The following is a 27,722-nucleotide window of genomic DNA, read 5'->3' as shown; positions in this document are numbered from 1 at the left end:
TTGCCAATTATTTCATGAAATGGTTTAGTTACAGCAACTGAAGTGTACAAACTTTAAAAACAAAAAAATTGATTCTTTTGGCGTTCCAAAACCTTACGGTCCTCAAAGGGTTAAAGAGTTACAATGACCCCTATGGAGATTTTTAAGTACCATAGTTTGTCGCCATTCCACAATTGAGGTATATCGTGTGTGTGTCTGTAAAATGTTTGGGGGTTCTAAGTAATTTTATAGCAAAAAATATCAATTTATACTTGTATACAAAACATCCCAGAAACTGCTTGGTCTTCAAGTGGTTAAATGAATGTGTTTATCCCTTTTCATCCAGACTGTGGAAGAAACCCAGATTTACACTGAACAGGAATTGCGGCGATTTGAGCAGGAGCTGGTTGCTCAGGAAGCCGCTTTAAACCAGAAAGCAGAAGAATTACGCAAAGAACATGAGGTTCTTCAGCAGAGGAAGATAGAGCTGGATGCACAGAAGAAGGAATTTCAGCAGGTAAACTCCACCTGGAACCTGTGAAGGACTTGTCCTTAGGGGTGCTTTAATTGCACGGAAGCGGTTATATAGTCTTATATGAATTTATCTGCCTTTTAATGAGAAGTTTATAGAAATTAGGCAATATTGCAGAACAGGTATCTAACAATATCTACCTGATCAACTAGGCTGTGTCAGCACAGCTGATTCTAGATAAGGGCTTAACCAGCAATTAGCTCCTGCGTTTCCTGTAGAAGGTATAGCGTTCAGAACTGCAAATCGTTAAAGCTGAAGTTTAGGTATGCATGGTTTTGCATTGTTACATTAATCCAGCTTAGACAAATGTAAGTATGCATGTATCATACCTGGAAGCTGGAAATCGCTGTAGTAGGCTTCACTACTACAGTGATTGTTGCCAGTTTCCTGGGTCCCTGCTGCTTAGTGAACTCAGGATATTGCTCACTCAGCACAGATGCCATTCAGAGAACGAGGAAAGAACAAACAGAGGGCGCACAGTGCCTAGTGCATTACCATAAAAAATGTTTAAAAAGAAATAAAGTAGGTGTTGTACTCACAAACGACAAGTGGCTCTGAGGAAGAGGCAAGTCCTTGAAACGCGTCAGCCTATTGGATGTCTACACTCCCTATTGCGGACTGTTACTCAGCGCGGTGTTGACCCAGCTGTTCTTTATGATGTGCCTTGACTATATTGTCATTTGTGAGTACAACACCTACTTTATTTTTTATTAAACATTTTTTATGGTAATGCACTAGGCCTGTGCGCCCTCTGTTTGTTCTTTCGTCCTTCAGTATATTTGGATTCTCCCGGTCTATAGAGGGCAGCAAGGTGTGCATGTTCCAGGACATTCTTAATGTGGTTGTAGCCTGCATCGGGTCCATCCCCAAGCGCAGGAGCATTTGTGATTGCTGGTTCTTTGCCATTCAGAGAACACCTTGCATTTTCTCAGTGACTGCAAAGTGTTCTGTGATTGGATGAAGTGGAGATTGACGTACCCTCTCTGTCCAATTGGAGAACGATTTGCACTCGTTAAGTATAGCAGCCACTTGACACTGGACCCTGCAGCTAACAAATCAATCTAGTAGCAGTAAAAAATAATATAAAGTCACTAGGCAATTATTTAAAAGAAACCTCCCCCTAACTAAGCAGCGAAATCTGCGCAAATACCGTGTGACATTAAAAATTGCAACACCCGCCATTTTATTCTCTAGGGCTTCTGCTAAAAATATATAATTCTTGGGGGTTTTAAGCCATTTTCTAGAAACAAAAATACTGATTTTTACATTCAGGAGAGAAATGTCAGAATTGGCCCTGTAGGGAACTGGTTAACACATTCCAAAGATATTAACCTGGTTCTTATTTCTTGCCAGGCGGTCATTCAGATGGAACAGCAGAAGTCTCAACAAGCTGCAGCACAAGCTGTTGGCCCCAATGGAGAGCTCAAGTTTCAGGCACAAGTACAAGAAGTAGCAGCAGCTGAAAAAGGTAAAGATTATAGACTATATATTCACTAATGAATTAAAATACATTTGCAGTCTTTTTAGTCTACTTCTCCCTCATACACAACGTCCTGCAAACTGTTACCCCCATTCCTCTCACTTCATGTTGTATCAATAGAACTGGAAGTAAAGAACATATCGCCAGCAGGGAAATGACAGTTAAAGTTTTTTTTTTTTTGTTTTTTTTTTTTTCTTTTAATATGTAATATATATACAACCTCTGTTGTATTTAAATTGCTGGCTACCTGTTGATCATATTCCCTTACTTTACAGCTTGTGTCACTAGAACAGGAAATTTGAGAAAATAAAAATCTGACCTAGGTTTTAGCCCTTCCTGGTCTACCTGAAAATTGCTGGAGTTCTGCTTTAATCTTGATTTTACTGATACGTTTACAGACTTGATGATCCTGTTTATTATGATAGCATGATATTTATGTACTACTTTTAAGCTTCCATAGAATTGGGCTCCAGTTATGTGTCACATCCTTATGTACAGTGGGGAAAAAAAGTATTTAGTTAGCCACCAATTGTGCAAGTTCTCCCACTTAAAAAGATGAGAGAGGCCTGTAATTGGCATCATAGGTAGACCTCAACTATGAGAGACAAAATGAGAAAAAAAATCCAGACAATCACATTGGCTGATTTGGAAAGAATTTATTTGGAAATTATGGTGGAAAATAAATATTTGGTCACCTACAAACAAGCAAGATTTCTGGCTCTCACAGACCTATACCTTCTTCTTTAAGAGGCTCCTCTGTCCTGCACTCATTACCTGTATCAATGGCACCTATTTGAACTTGTTATCAGTATAAAAGACACCTGTCCACAACCTCAAACAGTCACACTGCAAACTCCACCATGGTGAAGACCAAAGAGCTGTCGAAGGACACCAGAAACAAAATTGTAGACCTGCACCAGGCTGGGAAGACTGAATCTTTAATAGACAAGCTGCTTGGTGTGAACAAATCAACTGTGGGAGCAATAATTAGAAAATGCAAGACATACAAGACCACTGATAATCTCCCTCGATCTGGGGCTCCACGCAAGATCTCACCCCGTGGGGTCAAAATGATCACAAGAACGGTGAGCACAAATCCCAGGACCACACAGGGGGACCTAGTGAATGACCTGCAGAGAGCTGGGACCAATGTAACAAAGGCTACCATCAGTAACACACTACGCCGCCAGGGACTCAGATCCTGCAGTGCCAGACGTGTCCCCCTGCTTAAGCCAGTACATGTCCGGGCCCGTCTGAAGTTTGCTAGAGAGCATTTGGATGATCCAGAAGAGGATTGGGAGAATGTCATATGGTCAGATGAAACCAAAATAGAACTGTTTGGTAGAAACACAACTCGTGAATGCTGAGTTGCATCCAAAGAACACCATACCTACTGTGAAGCATGGGGGTGGCAACATCATGCTTTGGGGCTGTTTCTCCACAAAGGGACCAGGACGACTGATCCATGTACAGGACAGAATGAATGGGGCCATGTATCGTGAGATTTTGAGTGCAAACCTCCTTCCATCAGCAAGGGCATTGAAGATGAAACGTGGCTGGGTCTTCCAACATGACAATGATCCCAAACATACCGCCCGGGCAACGAAGGAGTGGCTTCGTAAGAAGCATTTCAAGGTCCTGGAGTGGCCTAGCCAGTCTCCAGGTCTCAACCCCATAAAAAAACCTTTGGAGGGAGTTGAAAGTCCGTGTTGCCCAGCAACAGCCCCAAAACATCACTGCTCTAGAGGAGATCTGCATGGAGGAATGGGCCAACATACCAGCAACAGTGTGTGCCAACCTTGTGAAGACTTACAGGAAACGTTTGACCTCTGTCATTGCCAACAAAGGATATATAACAAAGTATTGAGATGAACTTTTGATATTGACCAAATACTTATTTTCCACCATAATTTGCAAATAAATTCTTTCCAAATCAGCCAATGTGATTGTCTGGATTTTTTTTCTCATTTTGTCTCTCATAGTTGAGGTCTACTTATGATGCCAATTACAGGCCTCTCTCATCTTTTTAAGTGGGAGAACTTGCACAATTGGTGGCTGACTAAATGCTTTTTTGCCCCACTGTATATTGAGAGTATCAAAATAGAGGAAGGAAATGGTTAGACTTTTGAGTCACTTCACTGGTACAAAATGTTTCATGAAAAAATAAAACCACCTTTTTTTCTTACAGGTAAACATTTAATAGCAGTACATTTAAACATTAAATAACTGTAAAGATCCAGATACAGACAATTGCCTGATCACCTGTTTTGGAAACTCAAAATATAGAAATTGGATACAACCAATTTTAATTTAATATCAAATTGGGATGCATGGTGTCATATAGGCAGCATTGAACTCAACACACTTTTCGGAAAGAGATTTTCCACTTCAGGAGTTTGTATGGTCAGTACTGTAGTGACAATAAAGGGTGGAAAGGCTGAAGGTTTTTTACCTTCATGCATTCTATGCATAAAGGTAAAAAACCTTTTGTGTGCAGCAGCTCACCCAGTCCCCCCTAATACTTACCTGAGCCCCATCTTGATCCAGCAAAGTGCACAAGAGCCTTGGCTCCTCTGGGTCTCTCCCTTCTCATTGGCAGAGACAGTAGCTATTGGCTCCCGCTACTGTCAATCACAGCTAGTGAGCCAGTGAGGAGAGAGGGAACGTGGCTCAGCCCCGTCTCCTCATGTGTGAATGGACACTCAGAGCAATGGCTCGGGTGCCCCCATAGCAAGTAGCTTTATTATTTAGGTGGGGGTGCCTGGAGTGCTAGCCGGGGACCCAAGAAGAGCAGGTTAGTATTACATGTTTGTTATTTAAAAAAAAAAAACAAACAAACAAAAACCTTTTAATGTCACTTTAAAGAATATTTGCAATTAATTTCTTTCGTGTGATATTCCAGTATTATAATAAAGGTTTCAATATTGTTAGATTTGCAAAGAAACATTTCTATCCTACCACGTGGGTACGATGGTTGTATGTTGAGTGTCTCAGAAGTCCAACAATTTCCCTCCTCTGTTTTAATACTTGATGTACCACTTTTGAGGATCCCACACTGCCCACCATTGTTTTTGATAGGAACTGTTAGATACCAGACATTGACATTGAGCTGTTGTTTTACAGCCAACCCAGAAGCACAGCAAGGCTCAGAAATTCACCCAGCACCACCAGGAGAAGCACCACATCCAGGCGACAAAGCGGTTGAGACTCCGCAGGAGACGCATGTACAAAACCAGCAATAAGAGTCCAGAGACCCCCAGGATGGAGAATGCATCAGGGAAGCAAGTAGTGTTGACCTCTATCTTAGCTTCTCCCCTATGTATCCCCTCTGAAGATCAATCAAGGGATGTGCAGTCGCCCTCTGGGAAAATCTCTCACATTGGGAATCAGGCTTCTTGTTTTCAAAAAACAAACTTACAAATAAAATAAAAACTGTGGGGAATTGGGCAGGTTTTAACCCAGAAACATACTTTCTGTTATCCTCCGGACTGCTTATTTGGCTCTGACCTACCACCTTCCGGGATGTTGTTCATGCAGTTTGGAATGATCATGAAGATCAATAACTTTGTGTCAAAAAGTGGTGTATGTAGCATCCTCCATAGGAAATGTATAATGTTCTGTCTGGCTTGTAACTGCACCTGGTACTCATAGAAATATCAACCCCCTCCTCCCCCTTCTTTTTGTTTTATGTTTTTTTGACAGTTCTGCACTTGAGTGAAGTGTTTGACAATGGCAGTGCCTGAATGACAGAAGTAATTAGTGAAGCAGTAACCAAATTGCCAGGCAAATCGAACTGGATACTAAAGAAGATTACCAGTTTAGACAAATACCTTTTATCAGGATTGCCTTTACCAAGCAGTAACACGCCCCACAGCAGCCTTGTAAACTGCATTTAATGCTCAATGGATTCACTTTTGACAATTTAGATTCAATGTGTCTCAGAGCACCATTGCATTTTACAAAACATTGCATTACCAGATGTTACAAGAAGATTAAAATACATGTGAGACCTAGAACAGTTTTAAGTTTGGTACAACTGAGGGCTTCGACCTATGCTAAGAATGCTTGAGGAGCTGTCTTGTTGTGAAAATTGGTAGGTAGCAATCATTAGTATTGATTGATCACTGTTTATTTCAAACAGATGGCTACCCTATGGTGTAAGCTACACATGCATCATGTAGTAGTGATTGATCCCACGTGATAGCATAATGCTCTGGCTGTGTGCAATTAATTGCTAATACATGCTGTTTGTGTAAGGGTGTATTGGTTATCCATAAGTCTAATGTTGGCAACTTAATTGCTAACAATTTTAGTAATGCAGTCGAGCTACCACAATGCGCTGTGTATCATAGGCTTAAGGAGTTGTTTAGGAATTGGCATTGCACTGCACCTTACCACCCCAGATGTAACAAGCAAATGGGTATTTTCCAGTTAAAATTGAAAGGTAATTTTAAACAAAAGTGGTCCCTGATCCAGTCTTGCACGGTGACAGGATTCCTTGCTGGCCTAGGTGACCATCAGATTTCACCTGCAAATAATGTTAGGTCCTGCTGATACAATGACATTCAACGCAAACCTGTACTTTGCCCATACTAGTAACCATTTCACTGGATGAGGCACCATAACCTGCCTGTACTGCCTTTCCTGCACCCCTGCTGCCAGAGTCCCCTGAAGCGGGGAAGCGTGTGACTTGAAGGTGTGTTGAGATTATCCAGAATCATAATCTGATGCCAGCAGTACGTTTCAGGCACTGGAGAGTCTGGGCTACTGGGAATTGCAGTCCAACATGATGTCCAAGAAAGAAATGTAATGGAAACCTTTTTATTTCAGATGTAATTTTAAAGATTTCTTTTTCACCTAATAAATATAATTTTGAAACCATCTCTGCCATTTACTGTGTGTTTTGAATATTTTTATGGCTTTTTACACTGACTAATTTAGGTTTAGCATCATTGCCACAGAACTTGTTGAGAGAGATATAGTTTTATTTTTAATGATTTGATATATATTTCCTCCTGTGAGACTGTTGTCTGTTTTTCTGCCACATACATGAGGATTGGATGCTGACAAACTTCTGTAGGGCAGCTCTTCAGGTTTTTGTTTTTTTTTTTCTTTTAATGGGTTGTTTTATTGACTTTATTAGAGCTTGATTACTACATTGGTGCTCATGCTGGTCTGTACATAGCAAGCAACCATCCAGATCAGCCTTTCTTCAGCCTGACTTCAGAGTGCTGTACTCAGGTCCAGAGCCACAGCATTACCAAAGTGCTTGCTCGTCTCTGAATATTCTCTGTTGCATAAGGTCATTCATGCTGAAGCTGCAGCAGCTATCCTATGGTTTACATCACTGGGCATCTTTGAAATTTCCTTCTACAGCTGATTATACTGCAGAAAGGGTAAAGGCTGAGAGATTTAACACTGATGTCATCCGCTGGGTGGAGGTTTGTGTGCAGTCCACACTTTTTCCCACCGGTTGAGGAAGCACCATCTCCCTCCCTGCTGCTCCTGCTTTACAGAGGAACATGTGGAACTCCAGTCTCTGGCTGCTCCTACTGACTGCCTGATCACCTCCAGTTATCTGACCCTCATCAGCATGAGCAGCTGGGTTTACCAGTACCTGAGGCTCTAACTTTCACTATAGGTCTTGTTGCATCACTGAAATGCAGACACAACATGACTTATGCAGAGGAGACAGTCCTGCTAGTGGAGGTGACCACAGCTGGACCACGTGACCATCTCTGACTCAGTCTCAACAATCTGTCTGAATAGACTGCTCCTAAAGCATCAGTGTTCTGCTATCACTACAGATAACAAGGGGTTGTTCCAGACTTTATTGATGCAGTGCATACTACCATCGCATTTGGAGGATAAGCCTTCTGCCTTGGGTCTTTCAGAGCTCCTTTAGCTGCAAATACATTTCCACTACGCACAATATTTGTGGTATTCCTCTATATGAAATGGAAACACCAATGATGGGTCCTAGTCCCCACTTGAAATTGTGTTGGAGCAGTTTCTCTTTTGGGAGGGAACTTGTTAGATGTTGGTCTATAAAAACTGTAAATTTGAGCAGTGAACCACCTTAATTGGATAACTGCCAAACAGGTAGAGGGCATGCTTACCTTTTAGGCTCCATGCACACTGGGCGTTTTAATAACGCTGGTAACAATAGCTGTGTAGTCCCGTTTAAAAATGTGAGTCAGTGGTTTTTAGTGTTTTTGCATTCGTGTTTAGCCACGTTTTTGTTTTTTTGGTTTTTTTTGAGCAAAACAAAAAAGACCAAAAACACTGGCTTACCACGTTTTGCCGCGTTTTTCAGCGTTAGAGCGCTTTTACAGCTAAAAAAAAACTCCTCTACAAAACGCCCCTGCCAAAAAACGCTGATTACAGTCTGTGTATGGACACATAGGATAATATGCTGGGGAGTTTACTGGCTGTAGGAAAAAAAAAACAGCCGCTGTAAAAACTTCCAGTGTGCATGAGGACTTAAGGGTTCTACTGACAGTTGAAATTTATTCTTAAATCCCAGTTTGCTCTGGCAGGTTCTGCCCCTTGATCGGTTGTGGCTGTACCCTAATCTGGTAAACCATGGCAGAATTGGTAAGATACCCATAGCTGTGCTGCCTGCACAACTGTGTATTTATTTCATAAAGATCTGCAAATGAATAAACTACATGTACCATTGGCCACCTTGGCAGACACTTGCCATTCTCAATTGACCACAACTGCAGTAAACAGAGCTCTCGTAGTCCATTAATACTTCCTCCAGCTTTCTAACTGAAAGCCTGTACGGTCAGAGCTGGAGGAAGTGTGTTTAGGAGCCTGACCTTGTACCTGCAATCCATCAACCCTAGCCTGGCTGCAATGCTTTGCATGCTCCCAGGGAAAAAAAAAAATCTAAAAATATAGTTTTTTTTTTTGTTTTTTTTCTCTGTTTCTGCACAGGGACAAGACAGCATTTTAAGCTTAGGACTTCCTACTTGTCTTTGGGGTTCATGTCAAGTATATCTACCACGGCTTCTTTTAGAAAGACTACCTTTGTGTCATCCTGGATGGTGCCCCATAAACGGTGGAAGAACTTTTTAGTCCATCTTTAGATCAAACAGACCATTACCTATGAATATGGTCTCATAGATCAGGTTCCTATTTTCCCCATCAAGGCACACTCTACTATGGTAGATCTGCGAGTGTAAAGTGGGAATTTTTTTTGCATCAAGCTATGGGTTCCCATATTTGCCAGGCTGCTACCTGTCTTCTGTTCACACATTCTACTACTACAGGTGGATGTTCAGGTATCATCTGATGCAAGCTTTGCATGTAAAGTCCTAAGGCAGCTCTGAGCAGCAGGCAGTTGTCTTGTTTTCCTGGGCCTGCTAGCATTGTTTGCTGTGTTGCCCATCCTATAACTGATCTGCTTTCCCAAAGACAAAATGATTTCTTATGTCCAATGGACAAGAAAATCATCTTTCAAAGCTCAGCTCCAAGAAAAACCGCCACCCCTCCAATCTCTCCCACACTTGCCTATCTAATTTAACCTTTTGTACTTATTGGAGTCCACCCTCACATAATCAACTGTAGAAACTGCTCCAGTACTGGAGAAATGGTGACTTGCCACTAAAGTCCTGGCCCTCCAGTCTTTCCACCCCTTATGAGGTTTTAGAATCACTGGAAGTTTCAGAACCTCTTGAACACTTACCATTGGCTGATAAAGATGTCCAACAAAATGCTCATGTTCCCTGTGAAAAACATGGCCACTAGGTAAAACTTTATCTGAAGCTAAAATGTTTGTTTTGAGAGGGAGGAGGCTAAAAACCCATCATGTTTTAAGTGCTGTCTGTGTCCCCACTGAGATTTACCCTTTGTCCTAGTGCAGTGGTGGGCAACCTTTTTTTTTTTCAACTGAGCCAAATCTCGCCAAAACCACAATTGAAATTAATTTTGAGAGCCACATTTTTAAAACAGAAAATACATCCCCCCCATAGTAATTCATCCCCCATATTAAGTTCCCAAGTCCCCCCTGTGTCAAGTCACTTACCTTTGCTCTGCGCGTTCTTCTCGCCGTGTTCCCACGCCGTTCTGGTCTTCAGGGCGGACTGTGAGAGGAGAGGAGTTCGTCACGCTGCCCCGCCTACATCCTGGCTGCCCCGCCTACATCCTGACAGCTGCAGAGTCCTGACTTTTGGGGTGGCCGCCCGAGAGGAGGGAGGGGAGCGGGCGCCCGGCACACAGAAGAGCCGCATTTAAGTTTGTAAAGAGCCGCATGTGGCTCGCGAGCCGCGGCTTGCTGACCACTGTCCTAGTGGCATTGTCACTGGGACAGAACAGAATTGGAAAAGCCTAAAATGTTGAGTAGTCTCCATAACCTTTCAAAAAGGGTAACTGTCCAAAAGGGGTTTCCCCTACTTTGGCAAAATTTCACTTCCTGTATAGTCTATGGGACAGGAAGTGAACGGAGATTCCCTGCAATAGGATACACAAGGCAAAACACCCTATAACCAAGGTTTTAACCATTCCCTGTTCTAATCATATTCAGGTTTTGGCTTCAGATTTACTTTGAACTAAATTTTTTGCTTTCCCCGAAATGTTTGCAGTTTGGACTTTGCTTGGCATTGGTTATATTTTCTCTCAGATATCTACACCAGTTTCAAGAACAATATCAGCCACTTAAAAATGTTATGGTTAAAAAGAACCCAACAACTTTTGTACATTACAAAACTAAATGTTTATTTACAAATTCAAATAAATAAAAACTCCCAAAAGTTAACAAAATCAAGTTGTTACAATTATAAAAAAGGACCTTCCACAACTAGTGGAAGCAAATAGGTAGGTTTTAACTAGAAGTTTGATTTTACCTCTAGACAGCAGAGTGAGCACACATTTATCAAGTCATTTGTTTACTTTTTAGTACTAAGGGCTCTTTAATACTATATCACATGTGGTAGAAGTGCATTATGGTAATGCATTTGTGCCTTTTGCTTCAAATTAAAAATGATCCTGACATAGTACAGGTTTAAATTCTGTCCGTTACATGAAAATAGGTCCTGCACTAATCTGTACAGAGATGTTTTGATAGCCCATTCAAAAGGATGTCTTACATAAAATGGTGTAAAAAAAGTGACATAAGCAAATGCTTTCTTCCAGTGCGTGTGTGGTGTGAGTTTGACATCTCAGCATTTTCATCAAGCTACAGAAAAAGCAAGCTGAGGTAGAATTTAACAATCCTGTGGTTAGACAGAGCCCTAAGTACTGTAGCATTTAAAAAAAAAAAAAAAAAAAGTACAAACTCTGCATAGGTTTTTCTTCAGGGTCTTCAGTTTCCTGCCAAGCCTGAAATGCAGTGACAGGAGACAGAACCTCATGCTAACACAATAAGAACTCCCTTTAATAGCCATGCAAGTTATTGGCACAGAACAATGGCTCATACATACAAAGGATCAACCAAAATAAACGTAGTATGTTACTGAAATCAGAAATGTAGTGCAAAAAATATTAACACCAGATGCAGTGGGACTGTTCTGGGTGCTTTTTCCAGTAGAGCCCCACCACATGTCAAGGCAAAATGCCTAATCTTCTGTGTGCCGATTCACACCACCGCATTGCAGTGGTGTGTGGGCACGGTGAGCTGAAAAAGTAGTGCATGTAGTTCTTTTCAGCACACTGTGAGGCACTGCAAAGAAGCCAACTGAACTTTATGAAATGTCTGCGTGACATTTCAATAAAGTTCATAAAAAAAAAAAAAAAGGGAACAGTGCTGTACAGAGCATTAATTCCCACCAGATCGCATCACACACCAGCCACTGCTTTATAAAGTGCCAGCTGATGTGAATGGACCCTTAGTAAACACTGTCAGATGAGTGCAACAGTAGTCTGGTTCAGTACAACTATACTTGCTCAGTGCTAAACTATGGGGTCACAGTTGTGTACAAGAACCTATGCGGAAACATTGATACTGCTATTAACTGCTTTCATGGTTTGTAATATTAAGAGAGTCCATCAAGTACTTTCAGCAGCTAAGATCTCAGTTTTATTCAAAGTGTCTTGCAGTCCAGATCTTCTCCCTGTGACCAGGTTGTAGGCAGAAGCCAATAACAGCCTCAGTCTCGGCAATTCGTTTCTGGAAGCGACTGCGATCACGAGCATACTCTTCCCACGGTCCTTTGCGAGACATTCTGTAAGCGTAGCTCCATGTAACCATACGGTGAACAGTGACATTGGAAGAGAAACACACCTGGAAGAAGTTGTAACATTTATTACTGGAATTCTGCAATGTAGTTCAGCATATATAGTACAGTGACTGCACCACAGTGACAAAATGCAAGATGTATTTGGGTAGACCAGAGAAGTGCCTCTCATATGAGTTTTCAGGTTCACAACATCTGTCTATAACACCTGTTCAGTAAGCTGAAATCCCAGTTGTTGTGTTTCTACATTTGCAATGTGTTGCCAAGTGAACCCACGTATTAATATACATGTCATCTGTCAGTGTTTACACGTTTCAACAAATGCATTTGTGATACCATTCTAAGATTTGTCACTGGTTGCTCACTTTGCCTAATTACACAAAGATCTAATTTTGGAACTCTGTAAAAATAAAGTCAAAGCCAAAGTCTCAGGTTAATGTTAACACATAAAATGCTTGGCAACCAAAAACAGCAAAGAGGCAATTAAAGGCGGTTCCAGTAACATTACAAAAGGATTGCATGATGTGATGACACCACCACTGTGCAACTGGTTGCTATGGCCGAGTCAGACTACTCCCAGACTTCCCATTCTTTCTCTGGGAGGGTTGTACTCTCACAGATCACCTGACAGTTTCAGAAGGTGGCATCAGGGCCCTCAGGAGACCTTATGCAATGGTGTGCAATTTTAGTCTGCTCTGTCTAAGAGGAGATGCTGCCAGATGTGGGGTCAAAGGAGAACTGTGACAGAGAATCTAAGCTATTTTCAGAATATCTGTAAATTATACAAGATAAGACTGCAGCTAAATATTCATATGGAATGCAGTAGATATGTTTACAGTATCTTCAGATGCACAAGCTAGGGGACTTATCCAAATATATAGAGTCTGACTCAGGAGTTGGTTGGGTGGATGGTTGGCTCTGATCAAACATAAGCTGGAAAGATGATTAAGTAGGTATAGATACACTATTAAAAGTTATATCAACCAGGTTACCAATGTATTGTAAACAAGATGGCTATTACATTAGGGGGCTAAAACGGTTTTACGGGAACCAGACAGAACTGAAATAAGAGTAATGATGAAGGTGCATCCTCTTGGACCATTATCCTATCCAATTTATTACAAGCAGCAAAGTGCCACGTACACTTGGTCCAGTTCATAGTCCAATATGAAGGTTAGAGACGTGTGACAGCCCTGAAAGGTGAACATTTAAAAGCAAATGGCAATTGCAGCTCCCAAATTTCTATCCTGACATGTTACTAATAGGCTATTTTCACACTGATCCATAGAAAATGGTCGCAAAAATGCATGTGCATTTTTACTGCGTTTTTTTTTTTACAGGACATGGGACTCCAAAAATGCAATGCAGGTGTGTTTTTGCAACCTTTTCTATTGATTTCAATGAAGAGTGTTTTTTTTTTTTCCCAGTTTACTGCACTTGGCCTGCACCAAAAATGCAGCAAGTAGGATTTAAATTAAAAAAACAAAAAAACAAAAAAAAAAACAAAAACACACAGCAGACCCGCAATGATCAATGTGAAGAGTTCCATAGGATTACAAAGTCACACATTTTTCTTCTGCTTTTTATTCCCAATGCAAAAGCAGAAGAAAACCGGATCAGTGTGAAAGCAGCCTTAAAACACAGAGAATGTTTACAAAGATGCAATACAATAGAAGCAGAAATTAAGGTACTCAACCCCAAACTAGTATTGATTTTACTAAAACTGGACCACTGCCCACAGAAACCATCAATTGCAAAATAAATGTGAAATATAACTAGTTACTACCTACTAGTAACTGGTTACTGTTACTAGTAGTTATTGTAAACTAACAAATTTAATCCAATTGGCATAGACCAATATGATCTGTATGCATCTCTACCAGAAGCAATACATGCCTGTGGTATTTTCCACGACAAAAGAATGCCCACCCATATCTACCACCAATTCAGTCTAAATCTGCATATTTACCTTCTTAACTCCCGGGTTTGCAGGTTTCTTTATTTCTTCAAAGCATTCAGACTCGTCCTTCTGGCTGGCACACTTGGAACAGCATTCAGAACTTGAAAGAACTGGCTTTTTGGCCTGTGGCTTCATAGTACAATTCAAAGTTTGAGATCCCCCATGCTCTTCAATGGAGGGACAACTTTTAGGGCTTCTGGTGGGCATGGCAAAAGAAAGTGGATTATATGGGTCATCATTCTGACAAAATGAAGCCCACAAGTCATCATCCCTACTGCAGTCCTCATCACTTTCTGAATCCCATGAATCATTCTCTTCATCTGACCAGTCACTTTCATCTCCACTTTCGTCCATATCTTCCTTGGACTTCGGAGTCCATGACTCCTGCATGCCACTGTCCACTGAGGAATCTTCAAGGGAAGAATCTTTTTCAGTCTCTTCATCTTCACACTCGGACTCGCTGAGGCTGGTCTCTTCAGATGGCAGCAAGCAATCACCATTGGATTCGCCATCAGATTCAAACTCACTAAGATCAGACTGTTCAGATGGGGATGAGGACTCCCCATCCTCTGATGGTACACAGATCATTGACAAAATGAAGGGGTTTGTACAGGATGTTAGAAGTGTCTCTTTGCTAACCATGACGTCCATGTCAGAAAACACTTTGTGCTCACACTCCTCTTCCATGTAAGTATTTTCCTGAAGAGTCTCCATTTTGGGACTTGGCAGCTCCTTTTCTGGAACCACACTCTGTTTATTTAACTCGGCTTTACAGCCCCAGTGACACTTTACAGAGCTGGTGTTCATGGACTGTCCTGTATGTGTTGAATGCTTATTCATGTTCTTGTAAACCAATACATTGGTCATTTCCACAGATATGATATTCCAGCACATCCACAGCACAGCTTCAAAAATTTTGCTCTTCCAATCTCCAGGAATCCAACCCAACGGTCTTCTATGCAAGAGATTTCTGGCCAGTGTGAAAATGGACTGTGTAATTCTGGCAGCCATTGTTAACACCACCATATCTGTTCCCAGCTCACCAATGACAACCGGCATTTCAGGATGGTCTTTCATGGTGTCAATCTGGACAGCAGTTCCTCTATTCCAATGGGTCATCGGGGAGGTAAAATTCCTCCAGCACGAGCTAAAACAGAGGTAGCTGAGACTCATGTTCACAGATGCCCTGCAAGAAAACAAAAATATAAAACTTAGATGTCAATAATGAAGATCAGCTGCACAATTTCTGCTTAACACATTTTCTTCAAATATCAGAAACTATCCACCTAGACAAACAATATGTATTTGCCAAGGTTTGGAATTTATGATTCAAGTGTAAATTACCGGTGAGACGTTTAAAGGACTAGTAATAAAACAAAGCAGCCAATCTGGATCCAAAATATTGAAACTCATACTACAACAATTTCAAGAGGCTTCTTTAGAATACCTAAACTGGTCACACAACTATTTATGTAACTAGTAAATGAGCAGTCACAACAACATTGCTTACTAATCATCAGTTCCATAGCTGGTTTATGAATTTATAAAAGGAACATTGTGAAGCTGTAGGAAAAAAAAAAAATCTTTAAGCTAGGAGAAATTTACAGCAAAATAAGGGGCCTGGGTCGATGCCATCAATCTGACAGTTTAAAAGTTGCTTCTGAGATCTTTCAGAATTCACCAAGTGCATTGACCCACTTCAAGCCTTGTGTGGGAATACAATTCCTGCTTGAGGGGAATAAAAACCCATCTACACATGAACTATGACTTCAGTCTAACAAGTCTAAGTAGAATGCACTAAAGTCTTGTATTCTGAGAAAAGAAGGGGTTTTGTGAATGGGCGATGGGAAAGGAAAGGGAGGGTGAATGCCAGGATCTCCTCACTATGAGAGCTGGAGCTCAATTGTAATGCTGTAAAACAAGTGCCGTGTATAAAATCCAGCATGAATCTGATTTGTACAGTAAACAGCAGCGATCTAGGATAGGACAGACCTCAATAGAGGTAACTTGCACTATATCAGAAATACAACCTTGTGGAACAGACTTGGAAAATAAAGTGGCAGAAACCCCAGGAGATGCTCTAAAGGCTGCATTCACACTTCAGCGTTTTGTAGCTTGAAGCTCAAAAACTGCTCAAACTTAAAAAAAAAACAAAAAAAAAAAACAGTTCTCTCTGCGGCCTGTTTGTGCGATCAAGTGTGAACAGGCACCATAGAGAACAGTTGATTTTTTTTTTTTAAGTTTGATCTTTTTGGGAGCTTCGAGCTATGAAATGCTCAGGTGTGAATGCAACCTAAATTGTAGGTTCTGCCAGACTAGCAAATATAGCTTCACAAGAATGGCACCTGGCGATATAGAGAAGTGATGGATTGAACTCAGTTGTAGTAAGACGTTCCAACAAGCAGGAAAAGATCCCCCGTGCAAAGAGTGCCCTGAACAGAGGAGCTCATTACCACCCCACTAGAAGATCAATCTCATTTATCACACATTCTATTCAAAACAAGGCAAGGGGCTGTAGATGATCAAGATCTGGGTATAAACTCTATAAAAAGCACCTCAACTGGGTAGAAGGGAAGACAGGACTATATATAGACATGCTTCAAAAATAACAATGTTGCCTCATATGGAATTCTGCTGTCACTGCATTATACAATCCAAATACACGTTTCTTATTTATAGAGCCTTCAAAAAAATACATCTGCTTTGTCTGCACTGATACATCAGGGAGGGGTTGTACTAGAAGAAATTGCTCATGATGTGGTGATTCAGAGTCCATTCTGCTTCCTGCACCTCCCTCAGCAGGGCTGCCACGTGAGCTCAGTGGAATCTACAGAGCAGACACGCTTTCAGCATCATGGAACAAAGGTGAACCTCAACAGATCATTAATGGGGAAGGGGGTGTTAAGAGCGAAGTTCCACAATAATTACATGGACTATTTCTAATCCTTATGCTGCTAACATAAGTAAATCGATGGGAAAGTATCATATCTACTTGCTTTTAAACTTTTTTTTTTTTTAGTTCTTCAGTTACTTGGTTTCTGGCCTTCGCAAATGACAACATACATCCCAGAAGTCTTCAGAAGAGGTTTTCTCAGCTAAGCGCACCTGCCTGAGCTAAGGGCAGATGGATTCCAGGGAGTAAATGCTACATGAATCATTTGCCCTTACTCAAGATGCGAAGTGCTAGAGGGTGTCTTTCAAAGTGATTACACAGCAAAATAAAATGGATAAATGGAAGGAAACACAAGTTTGCTCTGATTAAAAATGAATTAAAGTGATTGTAAATGCTCATTTTTTGTTTACCTGCATGCATTCTATGCACGAAGGTAAAAAAAAAAAACCTTCTGTGTCCAGCTCCCCCCCCCCTTCCCCAATGAGTACCTGAGCCCCAGCGATACAGTTATGTGCACAAGAGCCTCTGAGGTATCGCCCTCCTTAATGGCCAAGACAGCCAATAAGGAGGCCATTGGCGCCCATTGCTGACAGAGAGCCAATGAGGAGGAGGGGGGCAAGCCACCGCTGTGTGCAAATTATTATTATTCAGGATTTATTTAGCGCCAACAGTTTGCTCAGCGCTTTACAATATAAAGGGAGACAATACAGCAACAATACAGTTCAATACAAGAGGGATAGGAGGGCCTGATCCTGGGAGCTTACAATCTAGGAGGGAATGTGAATGAACACGCAGTGCAGCGGCTCAGGAGGGAGCCTGCTTGGGGTGCACTTGGCAGGAGGGAGAAACCAGGAGCACCAGTGGGGGACAAGAGAAGAGGATTTGGGGTGCTCTATTCAAACCCACTGCATAGAGCAAGTATAACAGGTTTGTTATTTTTAAAAAATGCCTTTAATATCACTTTAAATGTTTTTAGTTTGTGGTGCTCAGAGGTCATGTAGTTCCACGTTAAGCTCACTCAAAGTAAAGATATTCTACCCAGTAGTGCATATAGATATATATAACATAGCCCCCAATTCACACAAGTGGATACCAAGGCTTTCATGGACAGGCTGTGAGAACCTAGAACTTAGGCTGCACTAATAGGCCTTTCCTCAGACATGAGAGCCTACACACACTATCCCACTCAGGCAGGCCATACATGGATCATCCAGCCAGCAGGTGATCAAATCAAAACTGAACAGATTCCCCCATCCACACATGTGATGAGGATGGGGGAATCCTCCCTGCTGTGGTGTTGTATTCTGACAGTGGGGACATCTCCACCATCACAAAACACTGATCAGTGCTGGTCCAAGGACAGTTTTCCAACAAGCCAGTCCGAGAGAGGTCACACCTTAGATTGATTTCTGTGGAAGAGGAACAGATGGATCAATATATGGACAGTCCTTGCTGAACTGGCTGGATTGTGATCCATCTATGGCCAGCGCTACACTGTGTAGTTGTTGCTTGATCTAAAGGAGGGTGAGCCGGCTGTAGTGTGTGCGGAGCCCATCGCAGCGCGCCGAGCCCATCGCAGCGCGCGCGTGGTGTACAGATCTCAGCTATCGGTAAGATCCAAACTACCCGGATGATTGCCCTGAGAACGCCAACTACCATGAATGTGTATAGGGGACACTCCCCACTGATGGGATAGACCATCTTTCAGTGTCCTCACTATATGGAATGTCCTGTCTAATAATTGTCAGAGACATGAAGTGAAGGAGAAATGCACAATGATAGGTCGTCCCAGAAAAAGAGGGGAGGGGGACCTTCCAGGGACATCTGTCCTGAGCAGCCTGTGGTGTCAGTGGACAGGAATGGTACAGACAGTAGGGGGGTCACCCTTCCCAAACAATGGCAGCAGCTCCCCTTCAATCAGTGTCTATTGGGAGCTGTGTGTGGAGGGGATAAGAGCACTCAGGGAGAACATCCCAAGAAGACAGGGAGTGATGGAGGATCTTGGCTGACCCGGCACTCTGCTGCCCCCTAGGCGCCTCCAGCCTGGTACTGCAGTCCCTGGGCCCCCCTCATGATCTCCGTCCCAGTCACCTTACCTGTCGGGGTGTCCGGTAGAAGTCAGCCTGTGACGAAGGCGCTCCAGCAGACGTTAGTGGTGGTCTCGTGGGCGGGGGGGTCGTCGATAACACGGTGATAACCGAGGTCGGGGACACGAGCTCTCCTGACTTTCCTCTGGTAGAACACACATAGCATTGGGGAGAACCGCGGTGCCTCTTCTATTGTCGCGCTATAAGCCATGCCTGGTCATCTGGCCGCTCACTGGATACGTCTCTCTGTCTGTGTTGTAAGTGGGGAAAACTGTGGAATCATTCGCCTACTGGGTATATAAAGGCTCTGCCGTCATTACGTCATTCCGTCATTCCAGAACGAAAAAATTCTAAAAGGGGTGTGGTTTGACGGAAAGTACGTGACGTTCCCTGCGTTGGATTCTGAAAATAGACTCAGGGAGGGCAGAGGGGCGGGTCCTAAGGATCGTGACGGGACGAAAGTACAGCTGGATGTGACGGGAAATTACCATGGTGACCAGCAGTGCTTTTGTGTGTGGAGGGGGAGGGGAGGAAATGGGAAGTCCGGGGATAACAACGCTGAGCCTTTCACTATACAGATGTCATGAAACTTCTTATAAACACAGCAATAATAAACACACATGACCACAGTAATACACACACATGATCGCAGTAATACACACACATGACCGCAGTAATACACACGACCGCAGTAATACACACAATCGCAGTAATGCACACACATGACCGCAATAATACACACACATGACCGCAGTAATACACATACATGACCGCAGTAATACACATACATGACATCAATAATACATACACACACATGAGCAGTAATACATATACATGACAGCAATACACATACATGACAGCAATACACACACGACAGCAATAATACACATACATGAGAGCAATGATACACACACATGAGAGCAATAATACACACACATGACCGCAATAATACACAGACACCACAACAATAATACACACACATGAGAACAATAATACACAGATACCACTGTGGCAAACTTGCTCATCAGAATTGGAGCGGAGTTCCCCCTCAACCCTCTTTTCGTGTTCTGTCTGTTTATTTGAGGCATTCCTCAGCCTCATTCCTACCCTCCTCCCTTCCTGAGAGGCAAACTTTATCTCCTGGCAAATGGTGTGGAACAACCAGGAAGACATGAGAAGTGGAGCCAGCCAGTCTGCGGAGGTGTCACTTTTATCACCCAAAACTATGTAAGCCCACTCATTATCAAACCGACCAGAATAAGTGCACAGTCCTCAGGTCAACTGTATGGTTCATATCACGGGATATGGAGCTGGTAATTTAGTGCAGATTTTCCCAATGACCACTCCCAAGTCAGAGCCCCCCTCCCTTCCCCTGAGAGGGACCTTTAAGAGAGTGAAAAGTTTTTGACACACAGAGATCTCCCAGCAACATCGTAACAGAGGAGATCAAAGAACCTTTCTGCTCTGCATCTTGAATTTGCTAAAACCAGGCAAGGCAAGTAACTTACCCTGTAATTTCCTCGCTATTCTATGTTTGCTGTGTCTTTATATACATATATATATATTTTTGTGACATCTTTGTAAGTATTTATTTTGCATCTGTTTGACCGTTAGAAATAAATCTTTCTTTCTGAAAGTGTTAAACTGTTTCTAAGCGCTTACTTGCAATTCACGAATCCCTGCCTTTGAAGAGACGCTACTGTTTGTTATATATCTCTGTATAGCAGGTCCACGGGCCGTGCTATATAGATCAATATTTCAATCATTATAGTGTATATTTGATAACGGGAGTTTCCCAGTCTCCGACAAAAGTGGTGGTGGCAGTAGAGGGTTAGTTGCGTAACTGACCCGACCCAGTAACAAGCGCATTCAGGCTGCAGGCACCGATTATAGTCCATTAGCTGGGCAATCGCTGCGTAGGGTGCAGCTGGGTGGGCCTTGTTACGCGCGTCACACCGCGGTTTTGGATCGGCCGGCCCTTCGGTCACGAGTTTGGTGAGAAGGTCTGGGGTCTGACGCCGTGGGCGTGACGTATTACTGTTAGTCGCGGCTGTGCGATTGTCACCTGTTGGTGGCGATGGCCACGGGTCGTGACAACCACAGCAATAATACACATACATGAGAACAATAATACACATACATGAGAACAATAATACACAGACACCACAGCAATAATACACACACATGACAGCAATAATACACATACATGAGAACAATAATACACAGACTCCACAGCAATAATACACACACATGACAGCAATAATACACACACATGAGAACAATAATACACATACATGAGAACAATAATACACATACATGAGAACAATAATACACATACATGAGAACAATAATACACAGACACCACAGCAATAATACACACACATGACAGCAATAATACACACACGAGAACAATAATACACATACATGAGAACAATAATACACATACATGACAGCAATACACACACATGAGAGCAATAATACACATACATGAGAACAATAATACACAGACACCACAGCAATAATACACATACATGACAGCAATATTACACATATAGGAAATGCCCTGAAACGATGTTCACTTGGGTTCAGTTCATGCTTATGGTAGGGTGAACATGTGTTTCTGCGTGTTTCCACATGTCTCGCATTGGGCAGTCTGTTCCCTTGAGTGGGTTGCTCTACATGCAACAAAAGAGGCAAAACAGCTCCCCTTTCCACTTTTTACCACCCATTTACCACCAATTCGGCCAATAAATGGCCCGTCTATGGCCTGCCTTAGACAATAAAGCCTGGAAGCGAATTAGTTTCTATGCAGAGTTGCACCAGATTTTGCACCCACCAGTTTTAGTAAATGACCCCAATAGGTAAAAAAATGGACATTAACAAATTGTGCTGAATATTGGGCAAGGCTTAAAGGATCATGGTTAAATAAAGTCTGAGCCTACATATTGTTTACACTGGACCCAGTTCACAGTCCTTGTACCTACAAAATACAGGCGTACCTCATTTTACGAATTTAATGCATTCTGCGGGACTTTTCGTATTGTGAAAAATTTGCAAACTGAAACGCGGTTTCCCATAGGAATGCATTGAAAACCAATTAATCCATTCCAGAGGTCAGAAAAAAGTTTATAAAAAGTCTTTTATCTGTTCAAAACTCTTTATAAAGTGCACTTTAAAGGCATAAATACTGTACAGGGACATGATTAAAAATTAATTTGTAAGTGCATCGAAAACCAATTAATGTGTTCCGGAGATCAGAAAAAAGTAAAAAAAAAGTCTTATCTGTTCAAAACTCTTTATAAAGTGCACTTTAAAGGCATAAAAACAGTACAGGGACATGATTAAAAAAAAATTGTAAATGCACTGAAAACCAATTAATCTGTTCGTATTGTGAAAAAAATTTGTTAACCGAGCCATTATTTTCAATGGATTTTCATTCGTAAACCGAAAATTACGTTAACAGTGGCATTCGTAAACCGAGGTACACCTGTACTCCGTAATTATTGTGCTATGAGTGAGTCTCACATAAATCTACAAGGTCAAAAATATATATATAATTGCACAGAGAGCTGACACTTTGTCTGAGCCTACCTTTAGAAAAACGTCATTAGTTGCAAACTATACAGCAACAATCAGCTGTTCAGACAGAGAACCTGGGAGAGGTGGAGATCTACCTGAACAACAGGGAACAGAATGCAGCACACGTTTTGTCTTTAAGGAGATAAACTAGCAAGACCCCGTTAAAAAGTGAGGAATCTTTGAAGAATGTTTAAAAAAAAAAATCATTTATAAAGATGTCACTCTAAAAACATACGGATGGCTTCATATTGTCCCGCTGTGCGATTTCAGAAAGTGCTATATACATACATATATAGCAGTGGCTCTGAGGAAGAGGCAAGTCCTCGAAACGCGTCAGGCTTTTGGATGTCTAAACTCCCTATTGCGGACTGTTACTCAGCGCGGTGTTGACCCAGCTGTTCTTTTATGATGTGCCTTGACTATATTGTCGTTTGTGAGTACAACACCTACTTTATTTTTTATTAAACATTTTTTATGGTAATGCACTAGGCCTGTGCGCCCCCTCTTTGTTCTTTCCCCATTCAATCTGATGGACGTGTCTGGGTTTGGCGGTTGCCAAGACTGCATTGTGCTAAGTGTAAAGTTTAGTGGAGGGGGGGATTATGGTGTGGGGTTGTTTTTCAAAGGTTGGGCTTGGCCCCTTAGTTCCAGTGAAGGGAACTCTTACGGCGTCAGCATACCAAAACATTTTGGACAATTTCATGCTCCCAACTTTGTGAGAGCAGTTTGGGGATGGCCCCTTCCTGTTCCAACATGACTGCACACCAGTGCACAAAGCAAGGTCCATAAAGATATGGATGAGTGAGTTTGGGGTGCCATGAAGTGGTAGGGCACATAAAATGACAGAGCGGGGTCAGCACATTTTGAAGTGCACAGTGCGCAGAAGCCAACTGTCCGCAGAATCAATAGCTAAAGACCTCCAAACTTTGCGTTGCCTTCAGATTAGCACAACAACAGTGTGTAGAGAGCTTCATGGAATGGAAGCATCCAAGCCTTATATCACCAAGTGCAATGCGAAGCGTTGGATGCAGTGGTGTAAAGCACGCCACCACTGGACGGTGGTGACGTATTCTCTAAGTGATGAATCATGCTTCTCTGGCAATCCCATGGATGTGTCTGGGTTTGGTGGTCACCAGGAGAATGGTACTTGCCTGATTGCATTGTGCCAAGTGTAAAGTTTGGTGGAGGGCGAATTATGGTGTGGGATTGTTTTTTAGGGGTTGGGCTCGGCCCCTTAGTTCCAGTGAAGGAAACTCTTAAGGCATCAGCATACCAAGACATTTTGGACAATTTCATGTTCCAACTTTGTGGTAACAGTTTGGGGATGTCCCCTTGCTGTTCCAACATGGCTGCACACCAGTGCACGAAGCAAGGTCCATAGAGATATGGATGAGCGAGTTTGGAGTGGAGGAACTTGACTGGCCTGAACAGAGTCCTGACCTCAACCTAATAGAACACCTTTGGGATGAAGTAGAGCAGAGACCGCAAGCCAGGACTTCTCGTCCGACATCAGTGCCTGACCTCACAAATGCACTTCTGGAAGATTAGTCAAACATTCCCATAGACACACTCCTAAATCTTGTGGACAGCCTTCCCAGAAGAGCTGAAGCTGTTATAGCTGCAAAGGGTGGGCCAACTCAATATCGAACCCTACGGACTAAGACGGGGATGCCAGTAAAGTTCATGTGTGTGTAAAGGCAGGGGTCTCAATACTTTTTGCAATATAGTTTATATACTATAGCATTTCCACCACAGCCTTAGAAAAAAGTCCTTTAAAGTCTGTTGCCTGGTTCTTCACATAACTTGTACCCTTTCCTCCTGGAGGTGCAGCTGAGATACAATGATCACCACTAGCCCTGAGACCTCTGGAGCAGGTCCTGTCTGAGGAGTCCAACTGAAAGCTGAAAAGAACATTATCCAAGCCCAGCCACTAGCCACTGCATGTACTGCACCAGACTCTCCTCCTCTGACCTGTCAGCTGTTTCTTAGGGAAGATTGTGAGTTGCCACTTTGCATTTATACCTCTGTCCATCCTTAGAGACTGGAGGATCGGATGACAATGGACAGGAGGTGAGCTAGTGATGTCTCACTAATACAGGAGGTGCGTTACTGACCAGATCACCATGTGAACACAGAGGGGAAAAGAAACAAAGAAAAAAACTAATGCAGCCATCACATCTAATGATTGTGGCTCTTCCTGCATAGTGCCATAACATTTTGGGGTGATCCTCAAGGTGCAGGAAGATTGGTTTATACCTATCCTGGAGGAGTGGAGTCACCATCTGTGAATAAGCATGTTTAGCTGCATGAATAACTGCAGCTTTATATCCGGTGAGTGCATTGTGGTGCTGGTTCTAAGGACACTGTTGGTGTTGTTCACGTCCCTCGTGGTGGATTTAAGAAGTCAAGACACTATTGTTGTTTTGGAAGAAGAAGTTTATTAGAAAGTTTCACGAAAAGACTGTTTCACTTTGGACTTTCTTTTTTTCTAATTATTGGTGTATTCCAATTATTGGTTACAGTTTTCGATATAGTATTTTTTAGGATCATTTAAAGCGTAAATTCACTTTTACAGAAAATCTGTAAGGTGACCTTACACTGGACCCCCCTCCCCATCCCCTGGTACCGCTGTACCAGTGTATTGCGATCCCCCACTATCAGGCACCAGGTCGCCGCTTCACCAGTCTGAGGATTTGAAATCTCCGTGACTTAATCTCCTATTCGTAATCTCAGCGTATATGAACAAGAGGCATTCTATTTGGTCAGCACTGTCACATGGACAGTACTCACCCAGCAGAATCCATGTAGCCCATCCTTTCAGTGCAGCGAGGAGAGAAGAAAAAGCCAGGAGGATTTTGTATCCCGGCCATGTAAAGCAGCATCTTGTTGCTTGACAACGGGAGATCATGGGACCAGGGGGGATGGAGAGGGGGTCCAGTGTAAAGTCACCTTACATATTTTCTGTAAAGGTGAACTTACACTTTAAAGCACATATATTTGTTCCACTCTTGTAAGGTTCTGCAATCTCTTCACATAGGAAATAACATTTGCTGTGTTAGAATGTCTAACAGGGCTCGACAAATCGCAGGCGCCAGGTCGCCATGGTGACTAAAAATTGCATCTTGGCGCCTGGGTTTTTGTTGGTTCCTGCCATGAGCTGTCACAGAGGACAATTGCCAGGCAGAGGCGAGAGCGCCACCGCTGTAGATGTAGAGGAGTGTAGTTGGAGGAGGTGGGGTATGGCCAGGGGCGGACTGACCATTTGGAAACTCGGGCACTGCCCGAGGGCCCGGGTCAGTAGGGGGCCCCATGAGATGCCCCTGGTACCTTTTTCATAGGCTTTTTTGAGTTTGGGCAAGGACACAGGGGCCCCATGATCCCCTATTGCCCAGGGGCCCCATGAGTTGTCAGTCTGCCTCTGGGTATGGCAGTATTGACATCAACGTCATCTTCTTGCGGTGCTTTTCTCTCGGTGTGTGAGGAGGAGGATGCCACGGGATAGACACAGAAGGAGCTGACGGGGAATTACATCCGCTGATACCTCGCCAGACAAAGGGGCATCCCCGGGACACCGAGAAGGTAATGAGGGTCTCAGGTGTCAGAGGGACACTGCTACCGTGGAATAGCCGGAAACCAGGGAATAGCATTAGTGTGCTGAATGGGGGGGGGGGGGAATTGGAGGCACCGATGTGCTAGAAGGGGGGGGTTGGGTTGGAAGCATGGATGTGCCAGATGAAGGGGTTCGGAAGCAAAGATCTGTTAGATGGGAGGGGGGGGGTATTGGAGGCATAGGTGTGTTGAATTTTGGGAGGGGGGCTCAGGACAGGAATAGAGGGGCTCAAGGCAGTTAAGGGGGGAGCTCAGGACTGTAATGATGGGACTCAGGACAGTTAAGGGGGGCGCTCAGGAGAGTAATGGTGGGACTGAGGTCAGTAATGGGGGGCTCAGGACAGTAATGGGTGGGTGGGGGGGGTAATTTGTGAAGGGTGAGGGGGGTCATTTGTGAATGATGGGGGGGCGGGTAATTGTGAAGAGTGGGGGGGGGGATTTGTGAGGAGTGGGAGGGGATTTGTGAAGAGGTAAGAGCTATGGGGGGGTTGTGAAAATTGATGAAGGCAATCAGCATTATAATAACGAGTTTCCCTCTATAACAGGTTTTTATTGTCATTCTTTCTGGCCAGCCTAGAACCCTGATTTAACGGTGTTACGTTGGGGTTATTGGCTGGCTACTCTGCTGTAAATAAGTTAGGGTTAGGGGGCTCAAATTACTTGCCTTGCCCCGGGCGCTTACAACCCACGCTACACCAAAATAAAACTGGCTTCTAACTTTTTTAGCTGACTCCTAGATTGAAAGCAAATTTATCAAGCCCTGCTTTAACACACACTAACCAGATACACACTAAAGCCAGCCATAGATGGTTCAAAACCTGGCCAGTTCAGCAAGGACCGGCTGAGATTCAGACCATCTATGGGCAGGCTGATTGCACTCAGTTCGTTTGTTGTACGACTTGGGTATAACTGGCTAGCAGCAATCGTGTTCTCCCTGTGGGGACAGCTCCTACTGCCCCCCTCCCAGAAGAACACAATAGTTCCACAGGGGCATTCCCCTATCAACACTGACAGTGTTGATGGACGAACCAAACGATTTTTGTTCCTGCAACTCGTGGATACAGGAAAGAACATTGCACCATCTATGGCTGGTTTAAATTGATATTAAAGGCAGATTTAAAAAAAAAAATAACAGACATGTTATACTTACTTGCTCTGTGCAGTGGTTTTGCACAGAGCAGCCCTGATCCTCCTCTTCTCGGGTCCCTGCCAGAAATCCTGGCCCCTTTCTCCTGCTGATTGCCCCCATAGCAAGCAGCTTGCTAAGGAGGGCACCCAAGTAAGCTCGCTCCTGAGCCGTTGCTCTGTGTGTCCATTCACACACTGAGCCCAGCTTGGCCCCGCCCCGCTCTCTCCTCATTGGCTCACTGGCTATGATTGACAATGGATCCCGCTGCTGTCTCAATCAATGCTCTTGTGCACATC

General features: G+C 43.0%; 2 protein-coding genes across 2 annotated transcripts in view; one reads left to right on the top strand and one right to left on the bottom strand.

The window, feature by feature from the left end:
• Positions 1-6,872, top strand: part of NUCB1 (nucleobindin 1) — a 51,185-nt gene extending 44,313 nt beyond the window's left edge. Inside the window, exons 11-13 of the mRNA XM_089681817.1 lie at positions 326-496; positions 1,865-1,979; positions 5,115-6,872. Of these exons, the coding sequence (XP_089537943.1) occupies positions 326-496; positions 1,865-1,979; positions 5,115-5,233 (405 nt within the window). The 3' untranslated portion in view covers positions 5,234-6,872. The remainder of the gene's footprint in view (positions 1-325; positions 497-1,864; positions 1,980-5,114) is intronic.
• A 3,814-nt stretch (positions 6,873-10,686) lies between these two features.
• On the bottom strand, positions 10,687-19,459 carry LOC149458728 (uncharacterized). The gene is made up of 3 exons (XM_089681816.1): positions 19,119-19,459; positions 14,139-15,315; positions 10,687-12,216 (listed from the first exon to the last, which is right to left on the bottom strand). The coding sequence occupies exons 2-3, from the start codon at positions 15,300-15,302 to the stop codon at positions 12,013-12,015; spliced, it is 1,368 nt and encodes a 455-aa protein (XP_089537942.1). The 5' UTR covers positions 15,303-15,315; positions 19,119-19,459; the 3' UTR covers positions 10,687-12,012.
• Between the last annotated feature and the right edge of the window lie 8,263 nt (positions 19,460-27,722).

This window comes from Staurois parvus, unplaced genomic scaffold (genome assembly GCF_062004578.1).
Source record: "Staurois parvus isolate SC_StPar_1 unplaced genomic scaffold, SC_StPar_1.0 ptg000279l, whole genome shotgun sequence".
Classification (NCBI taxonomy): domain Eukaryota; kingdom Metazoa; phylum Chordata; class Amphibia; order Anura; family Ranidae; genus Staurois; species Staurois parvus.
Note: the sequence above shows the minus strand (reverse complement) of the source record. Positions and strands in the feature narration are given on the sequence as shown.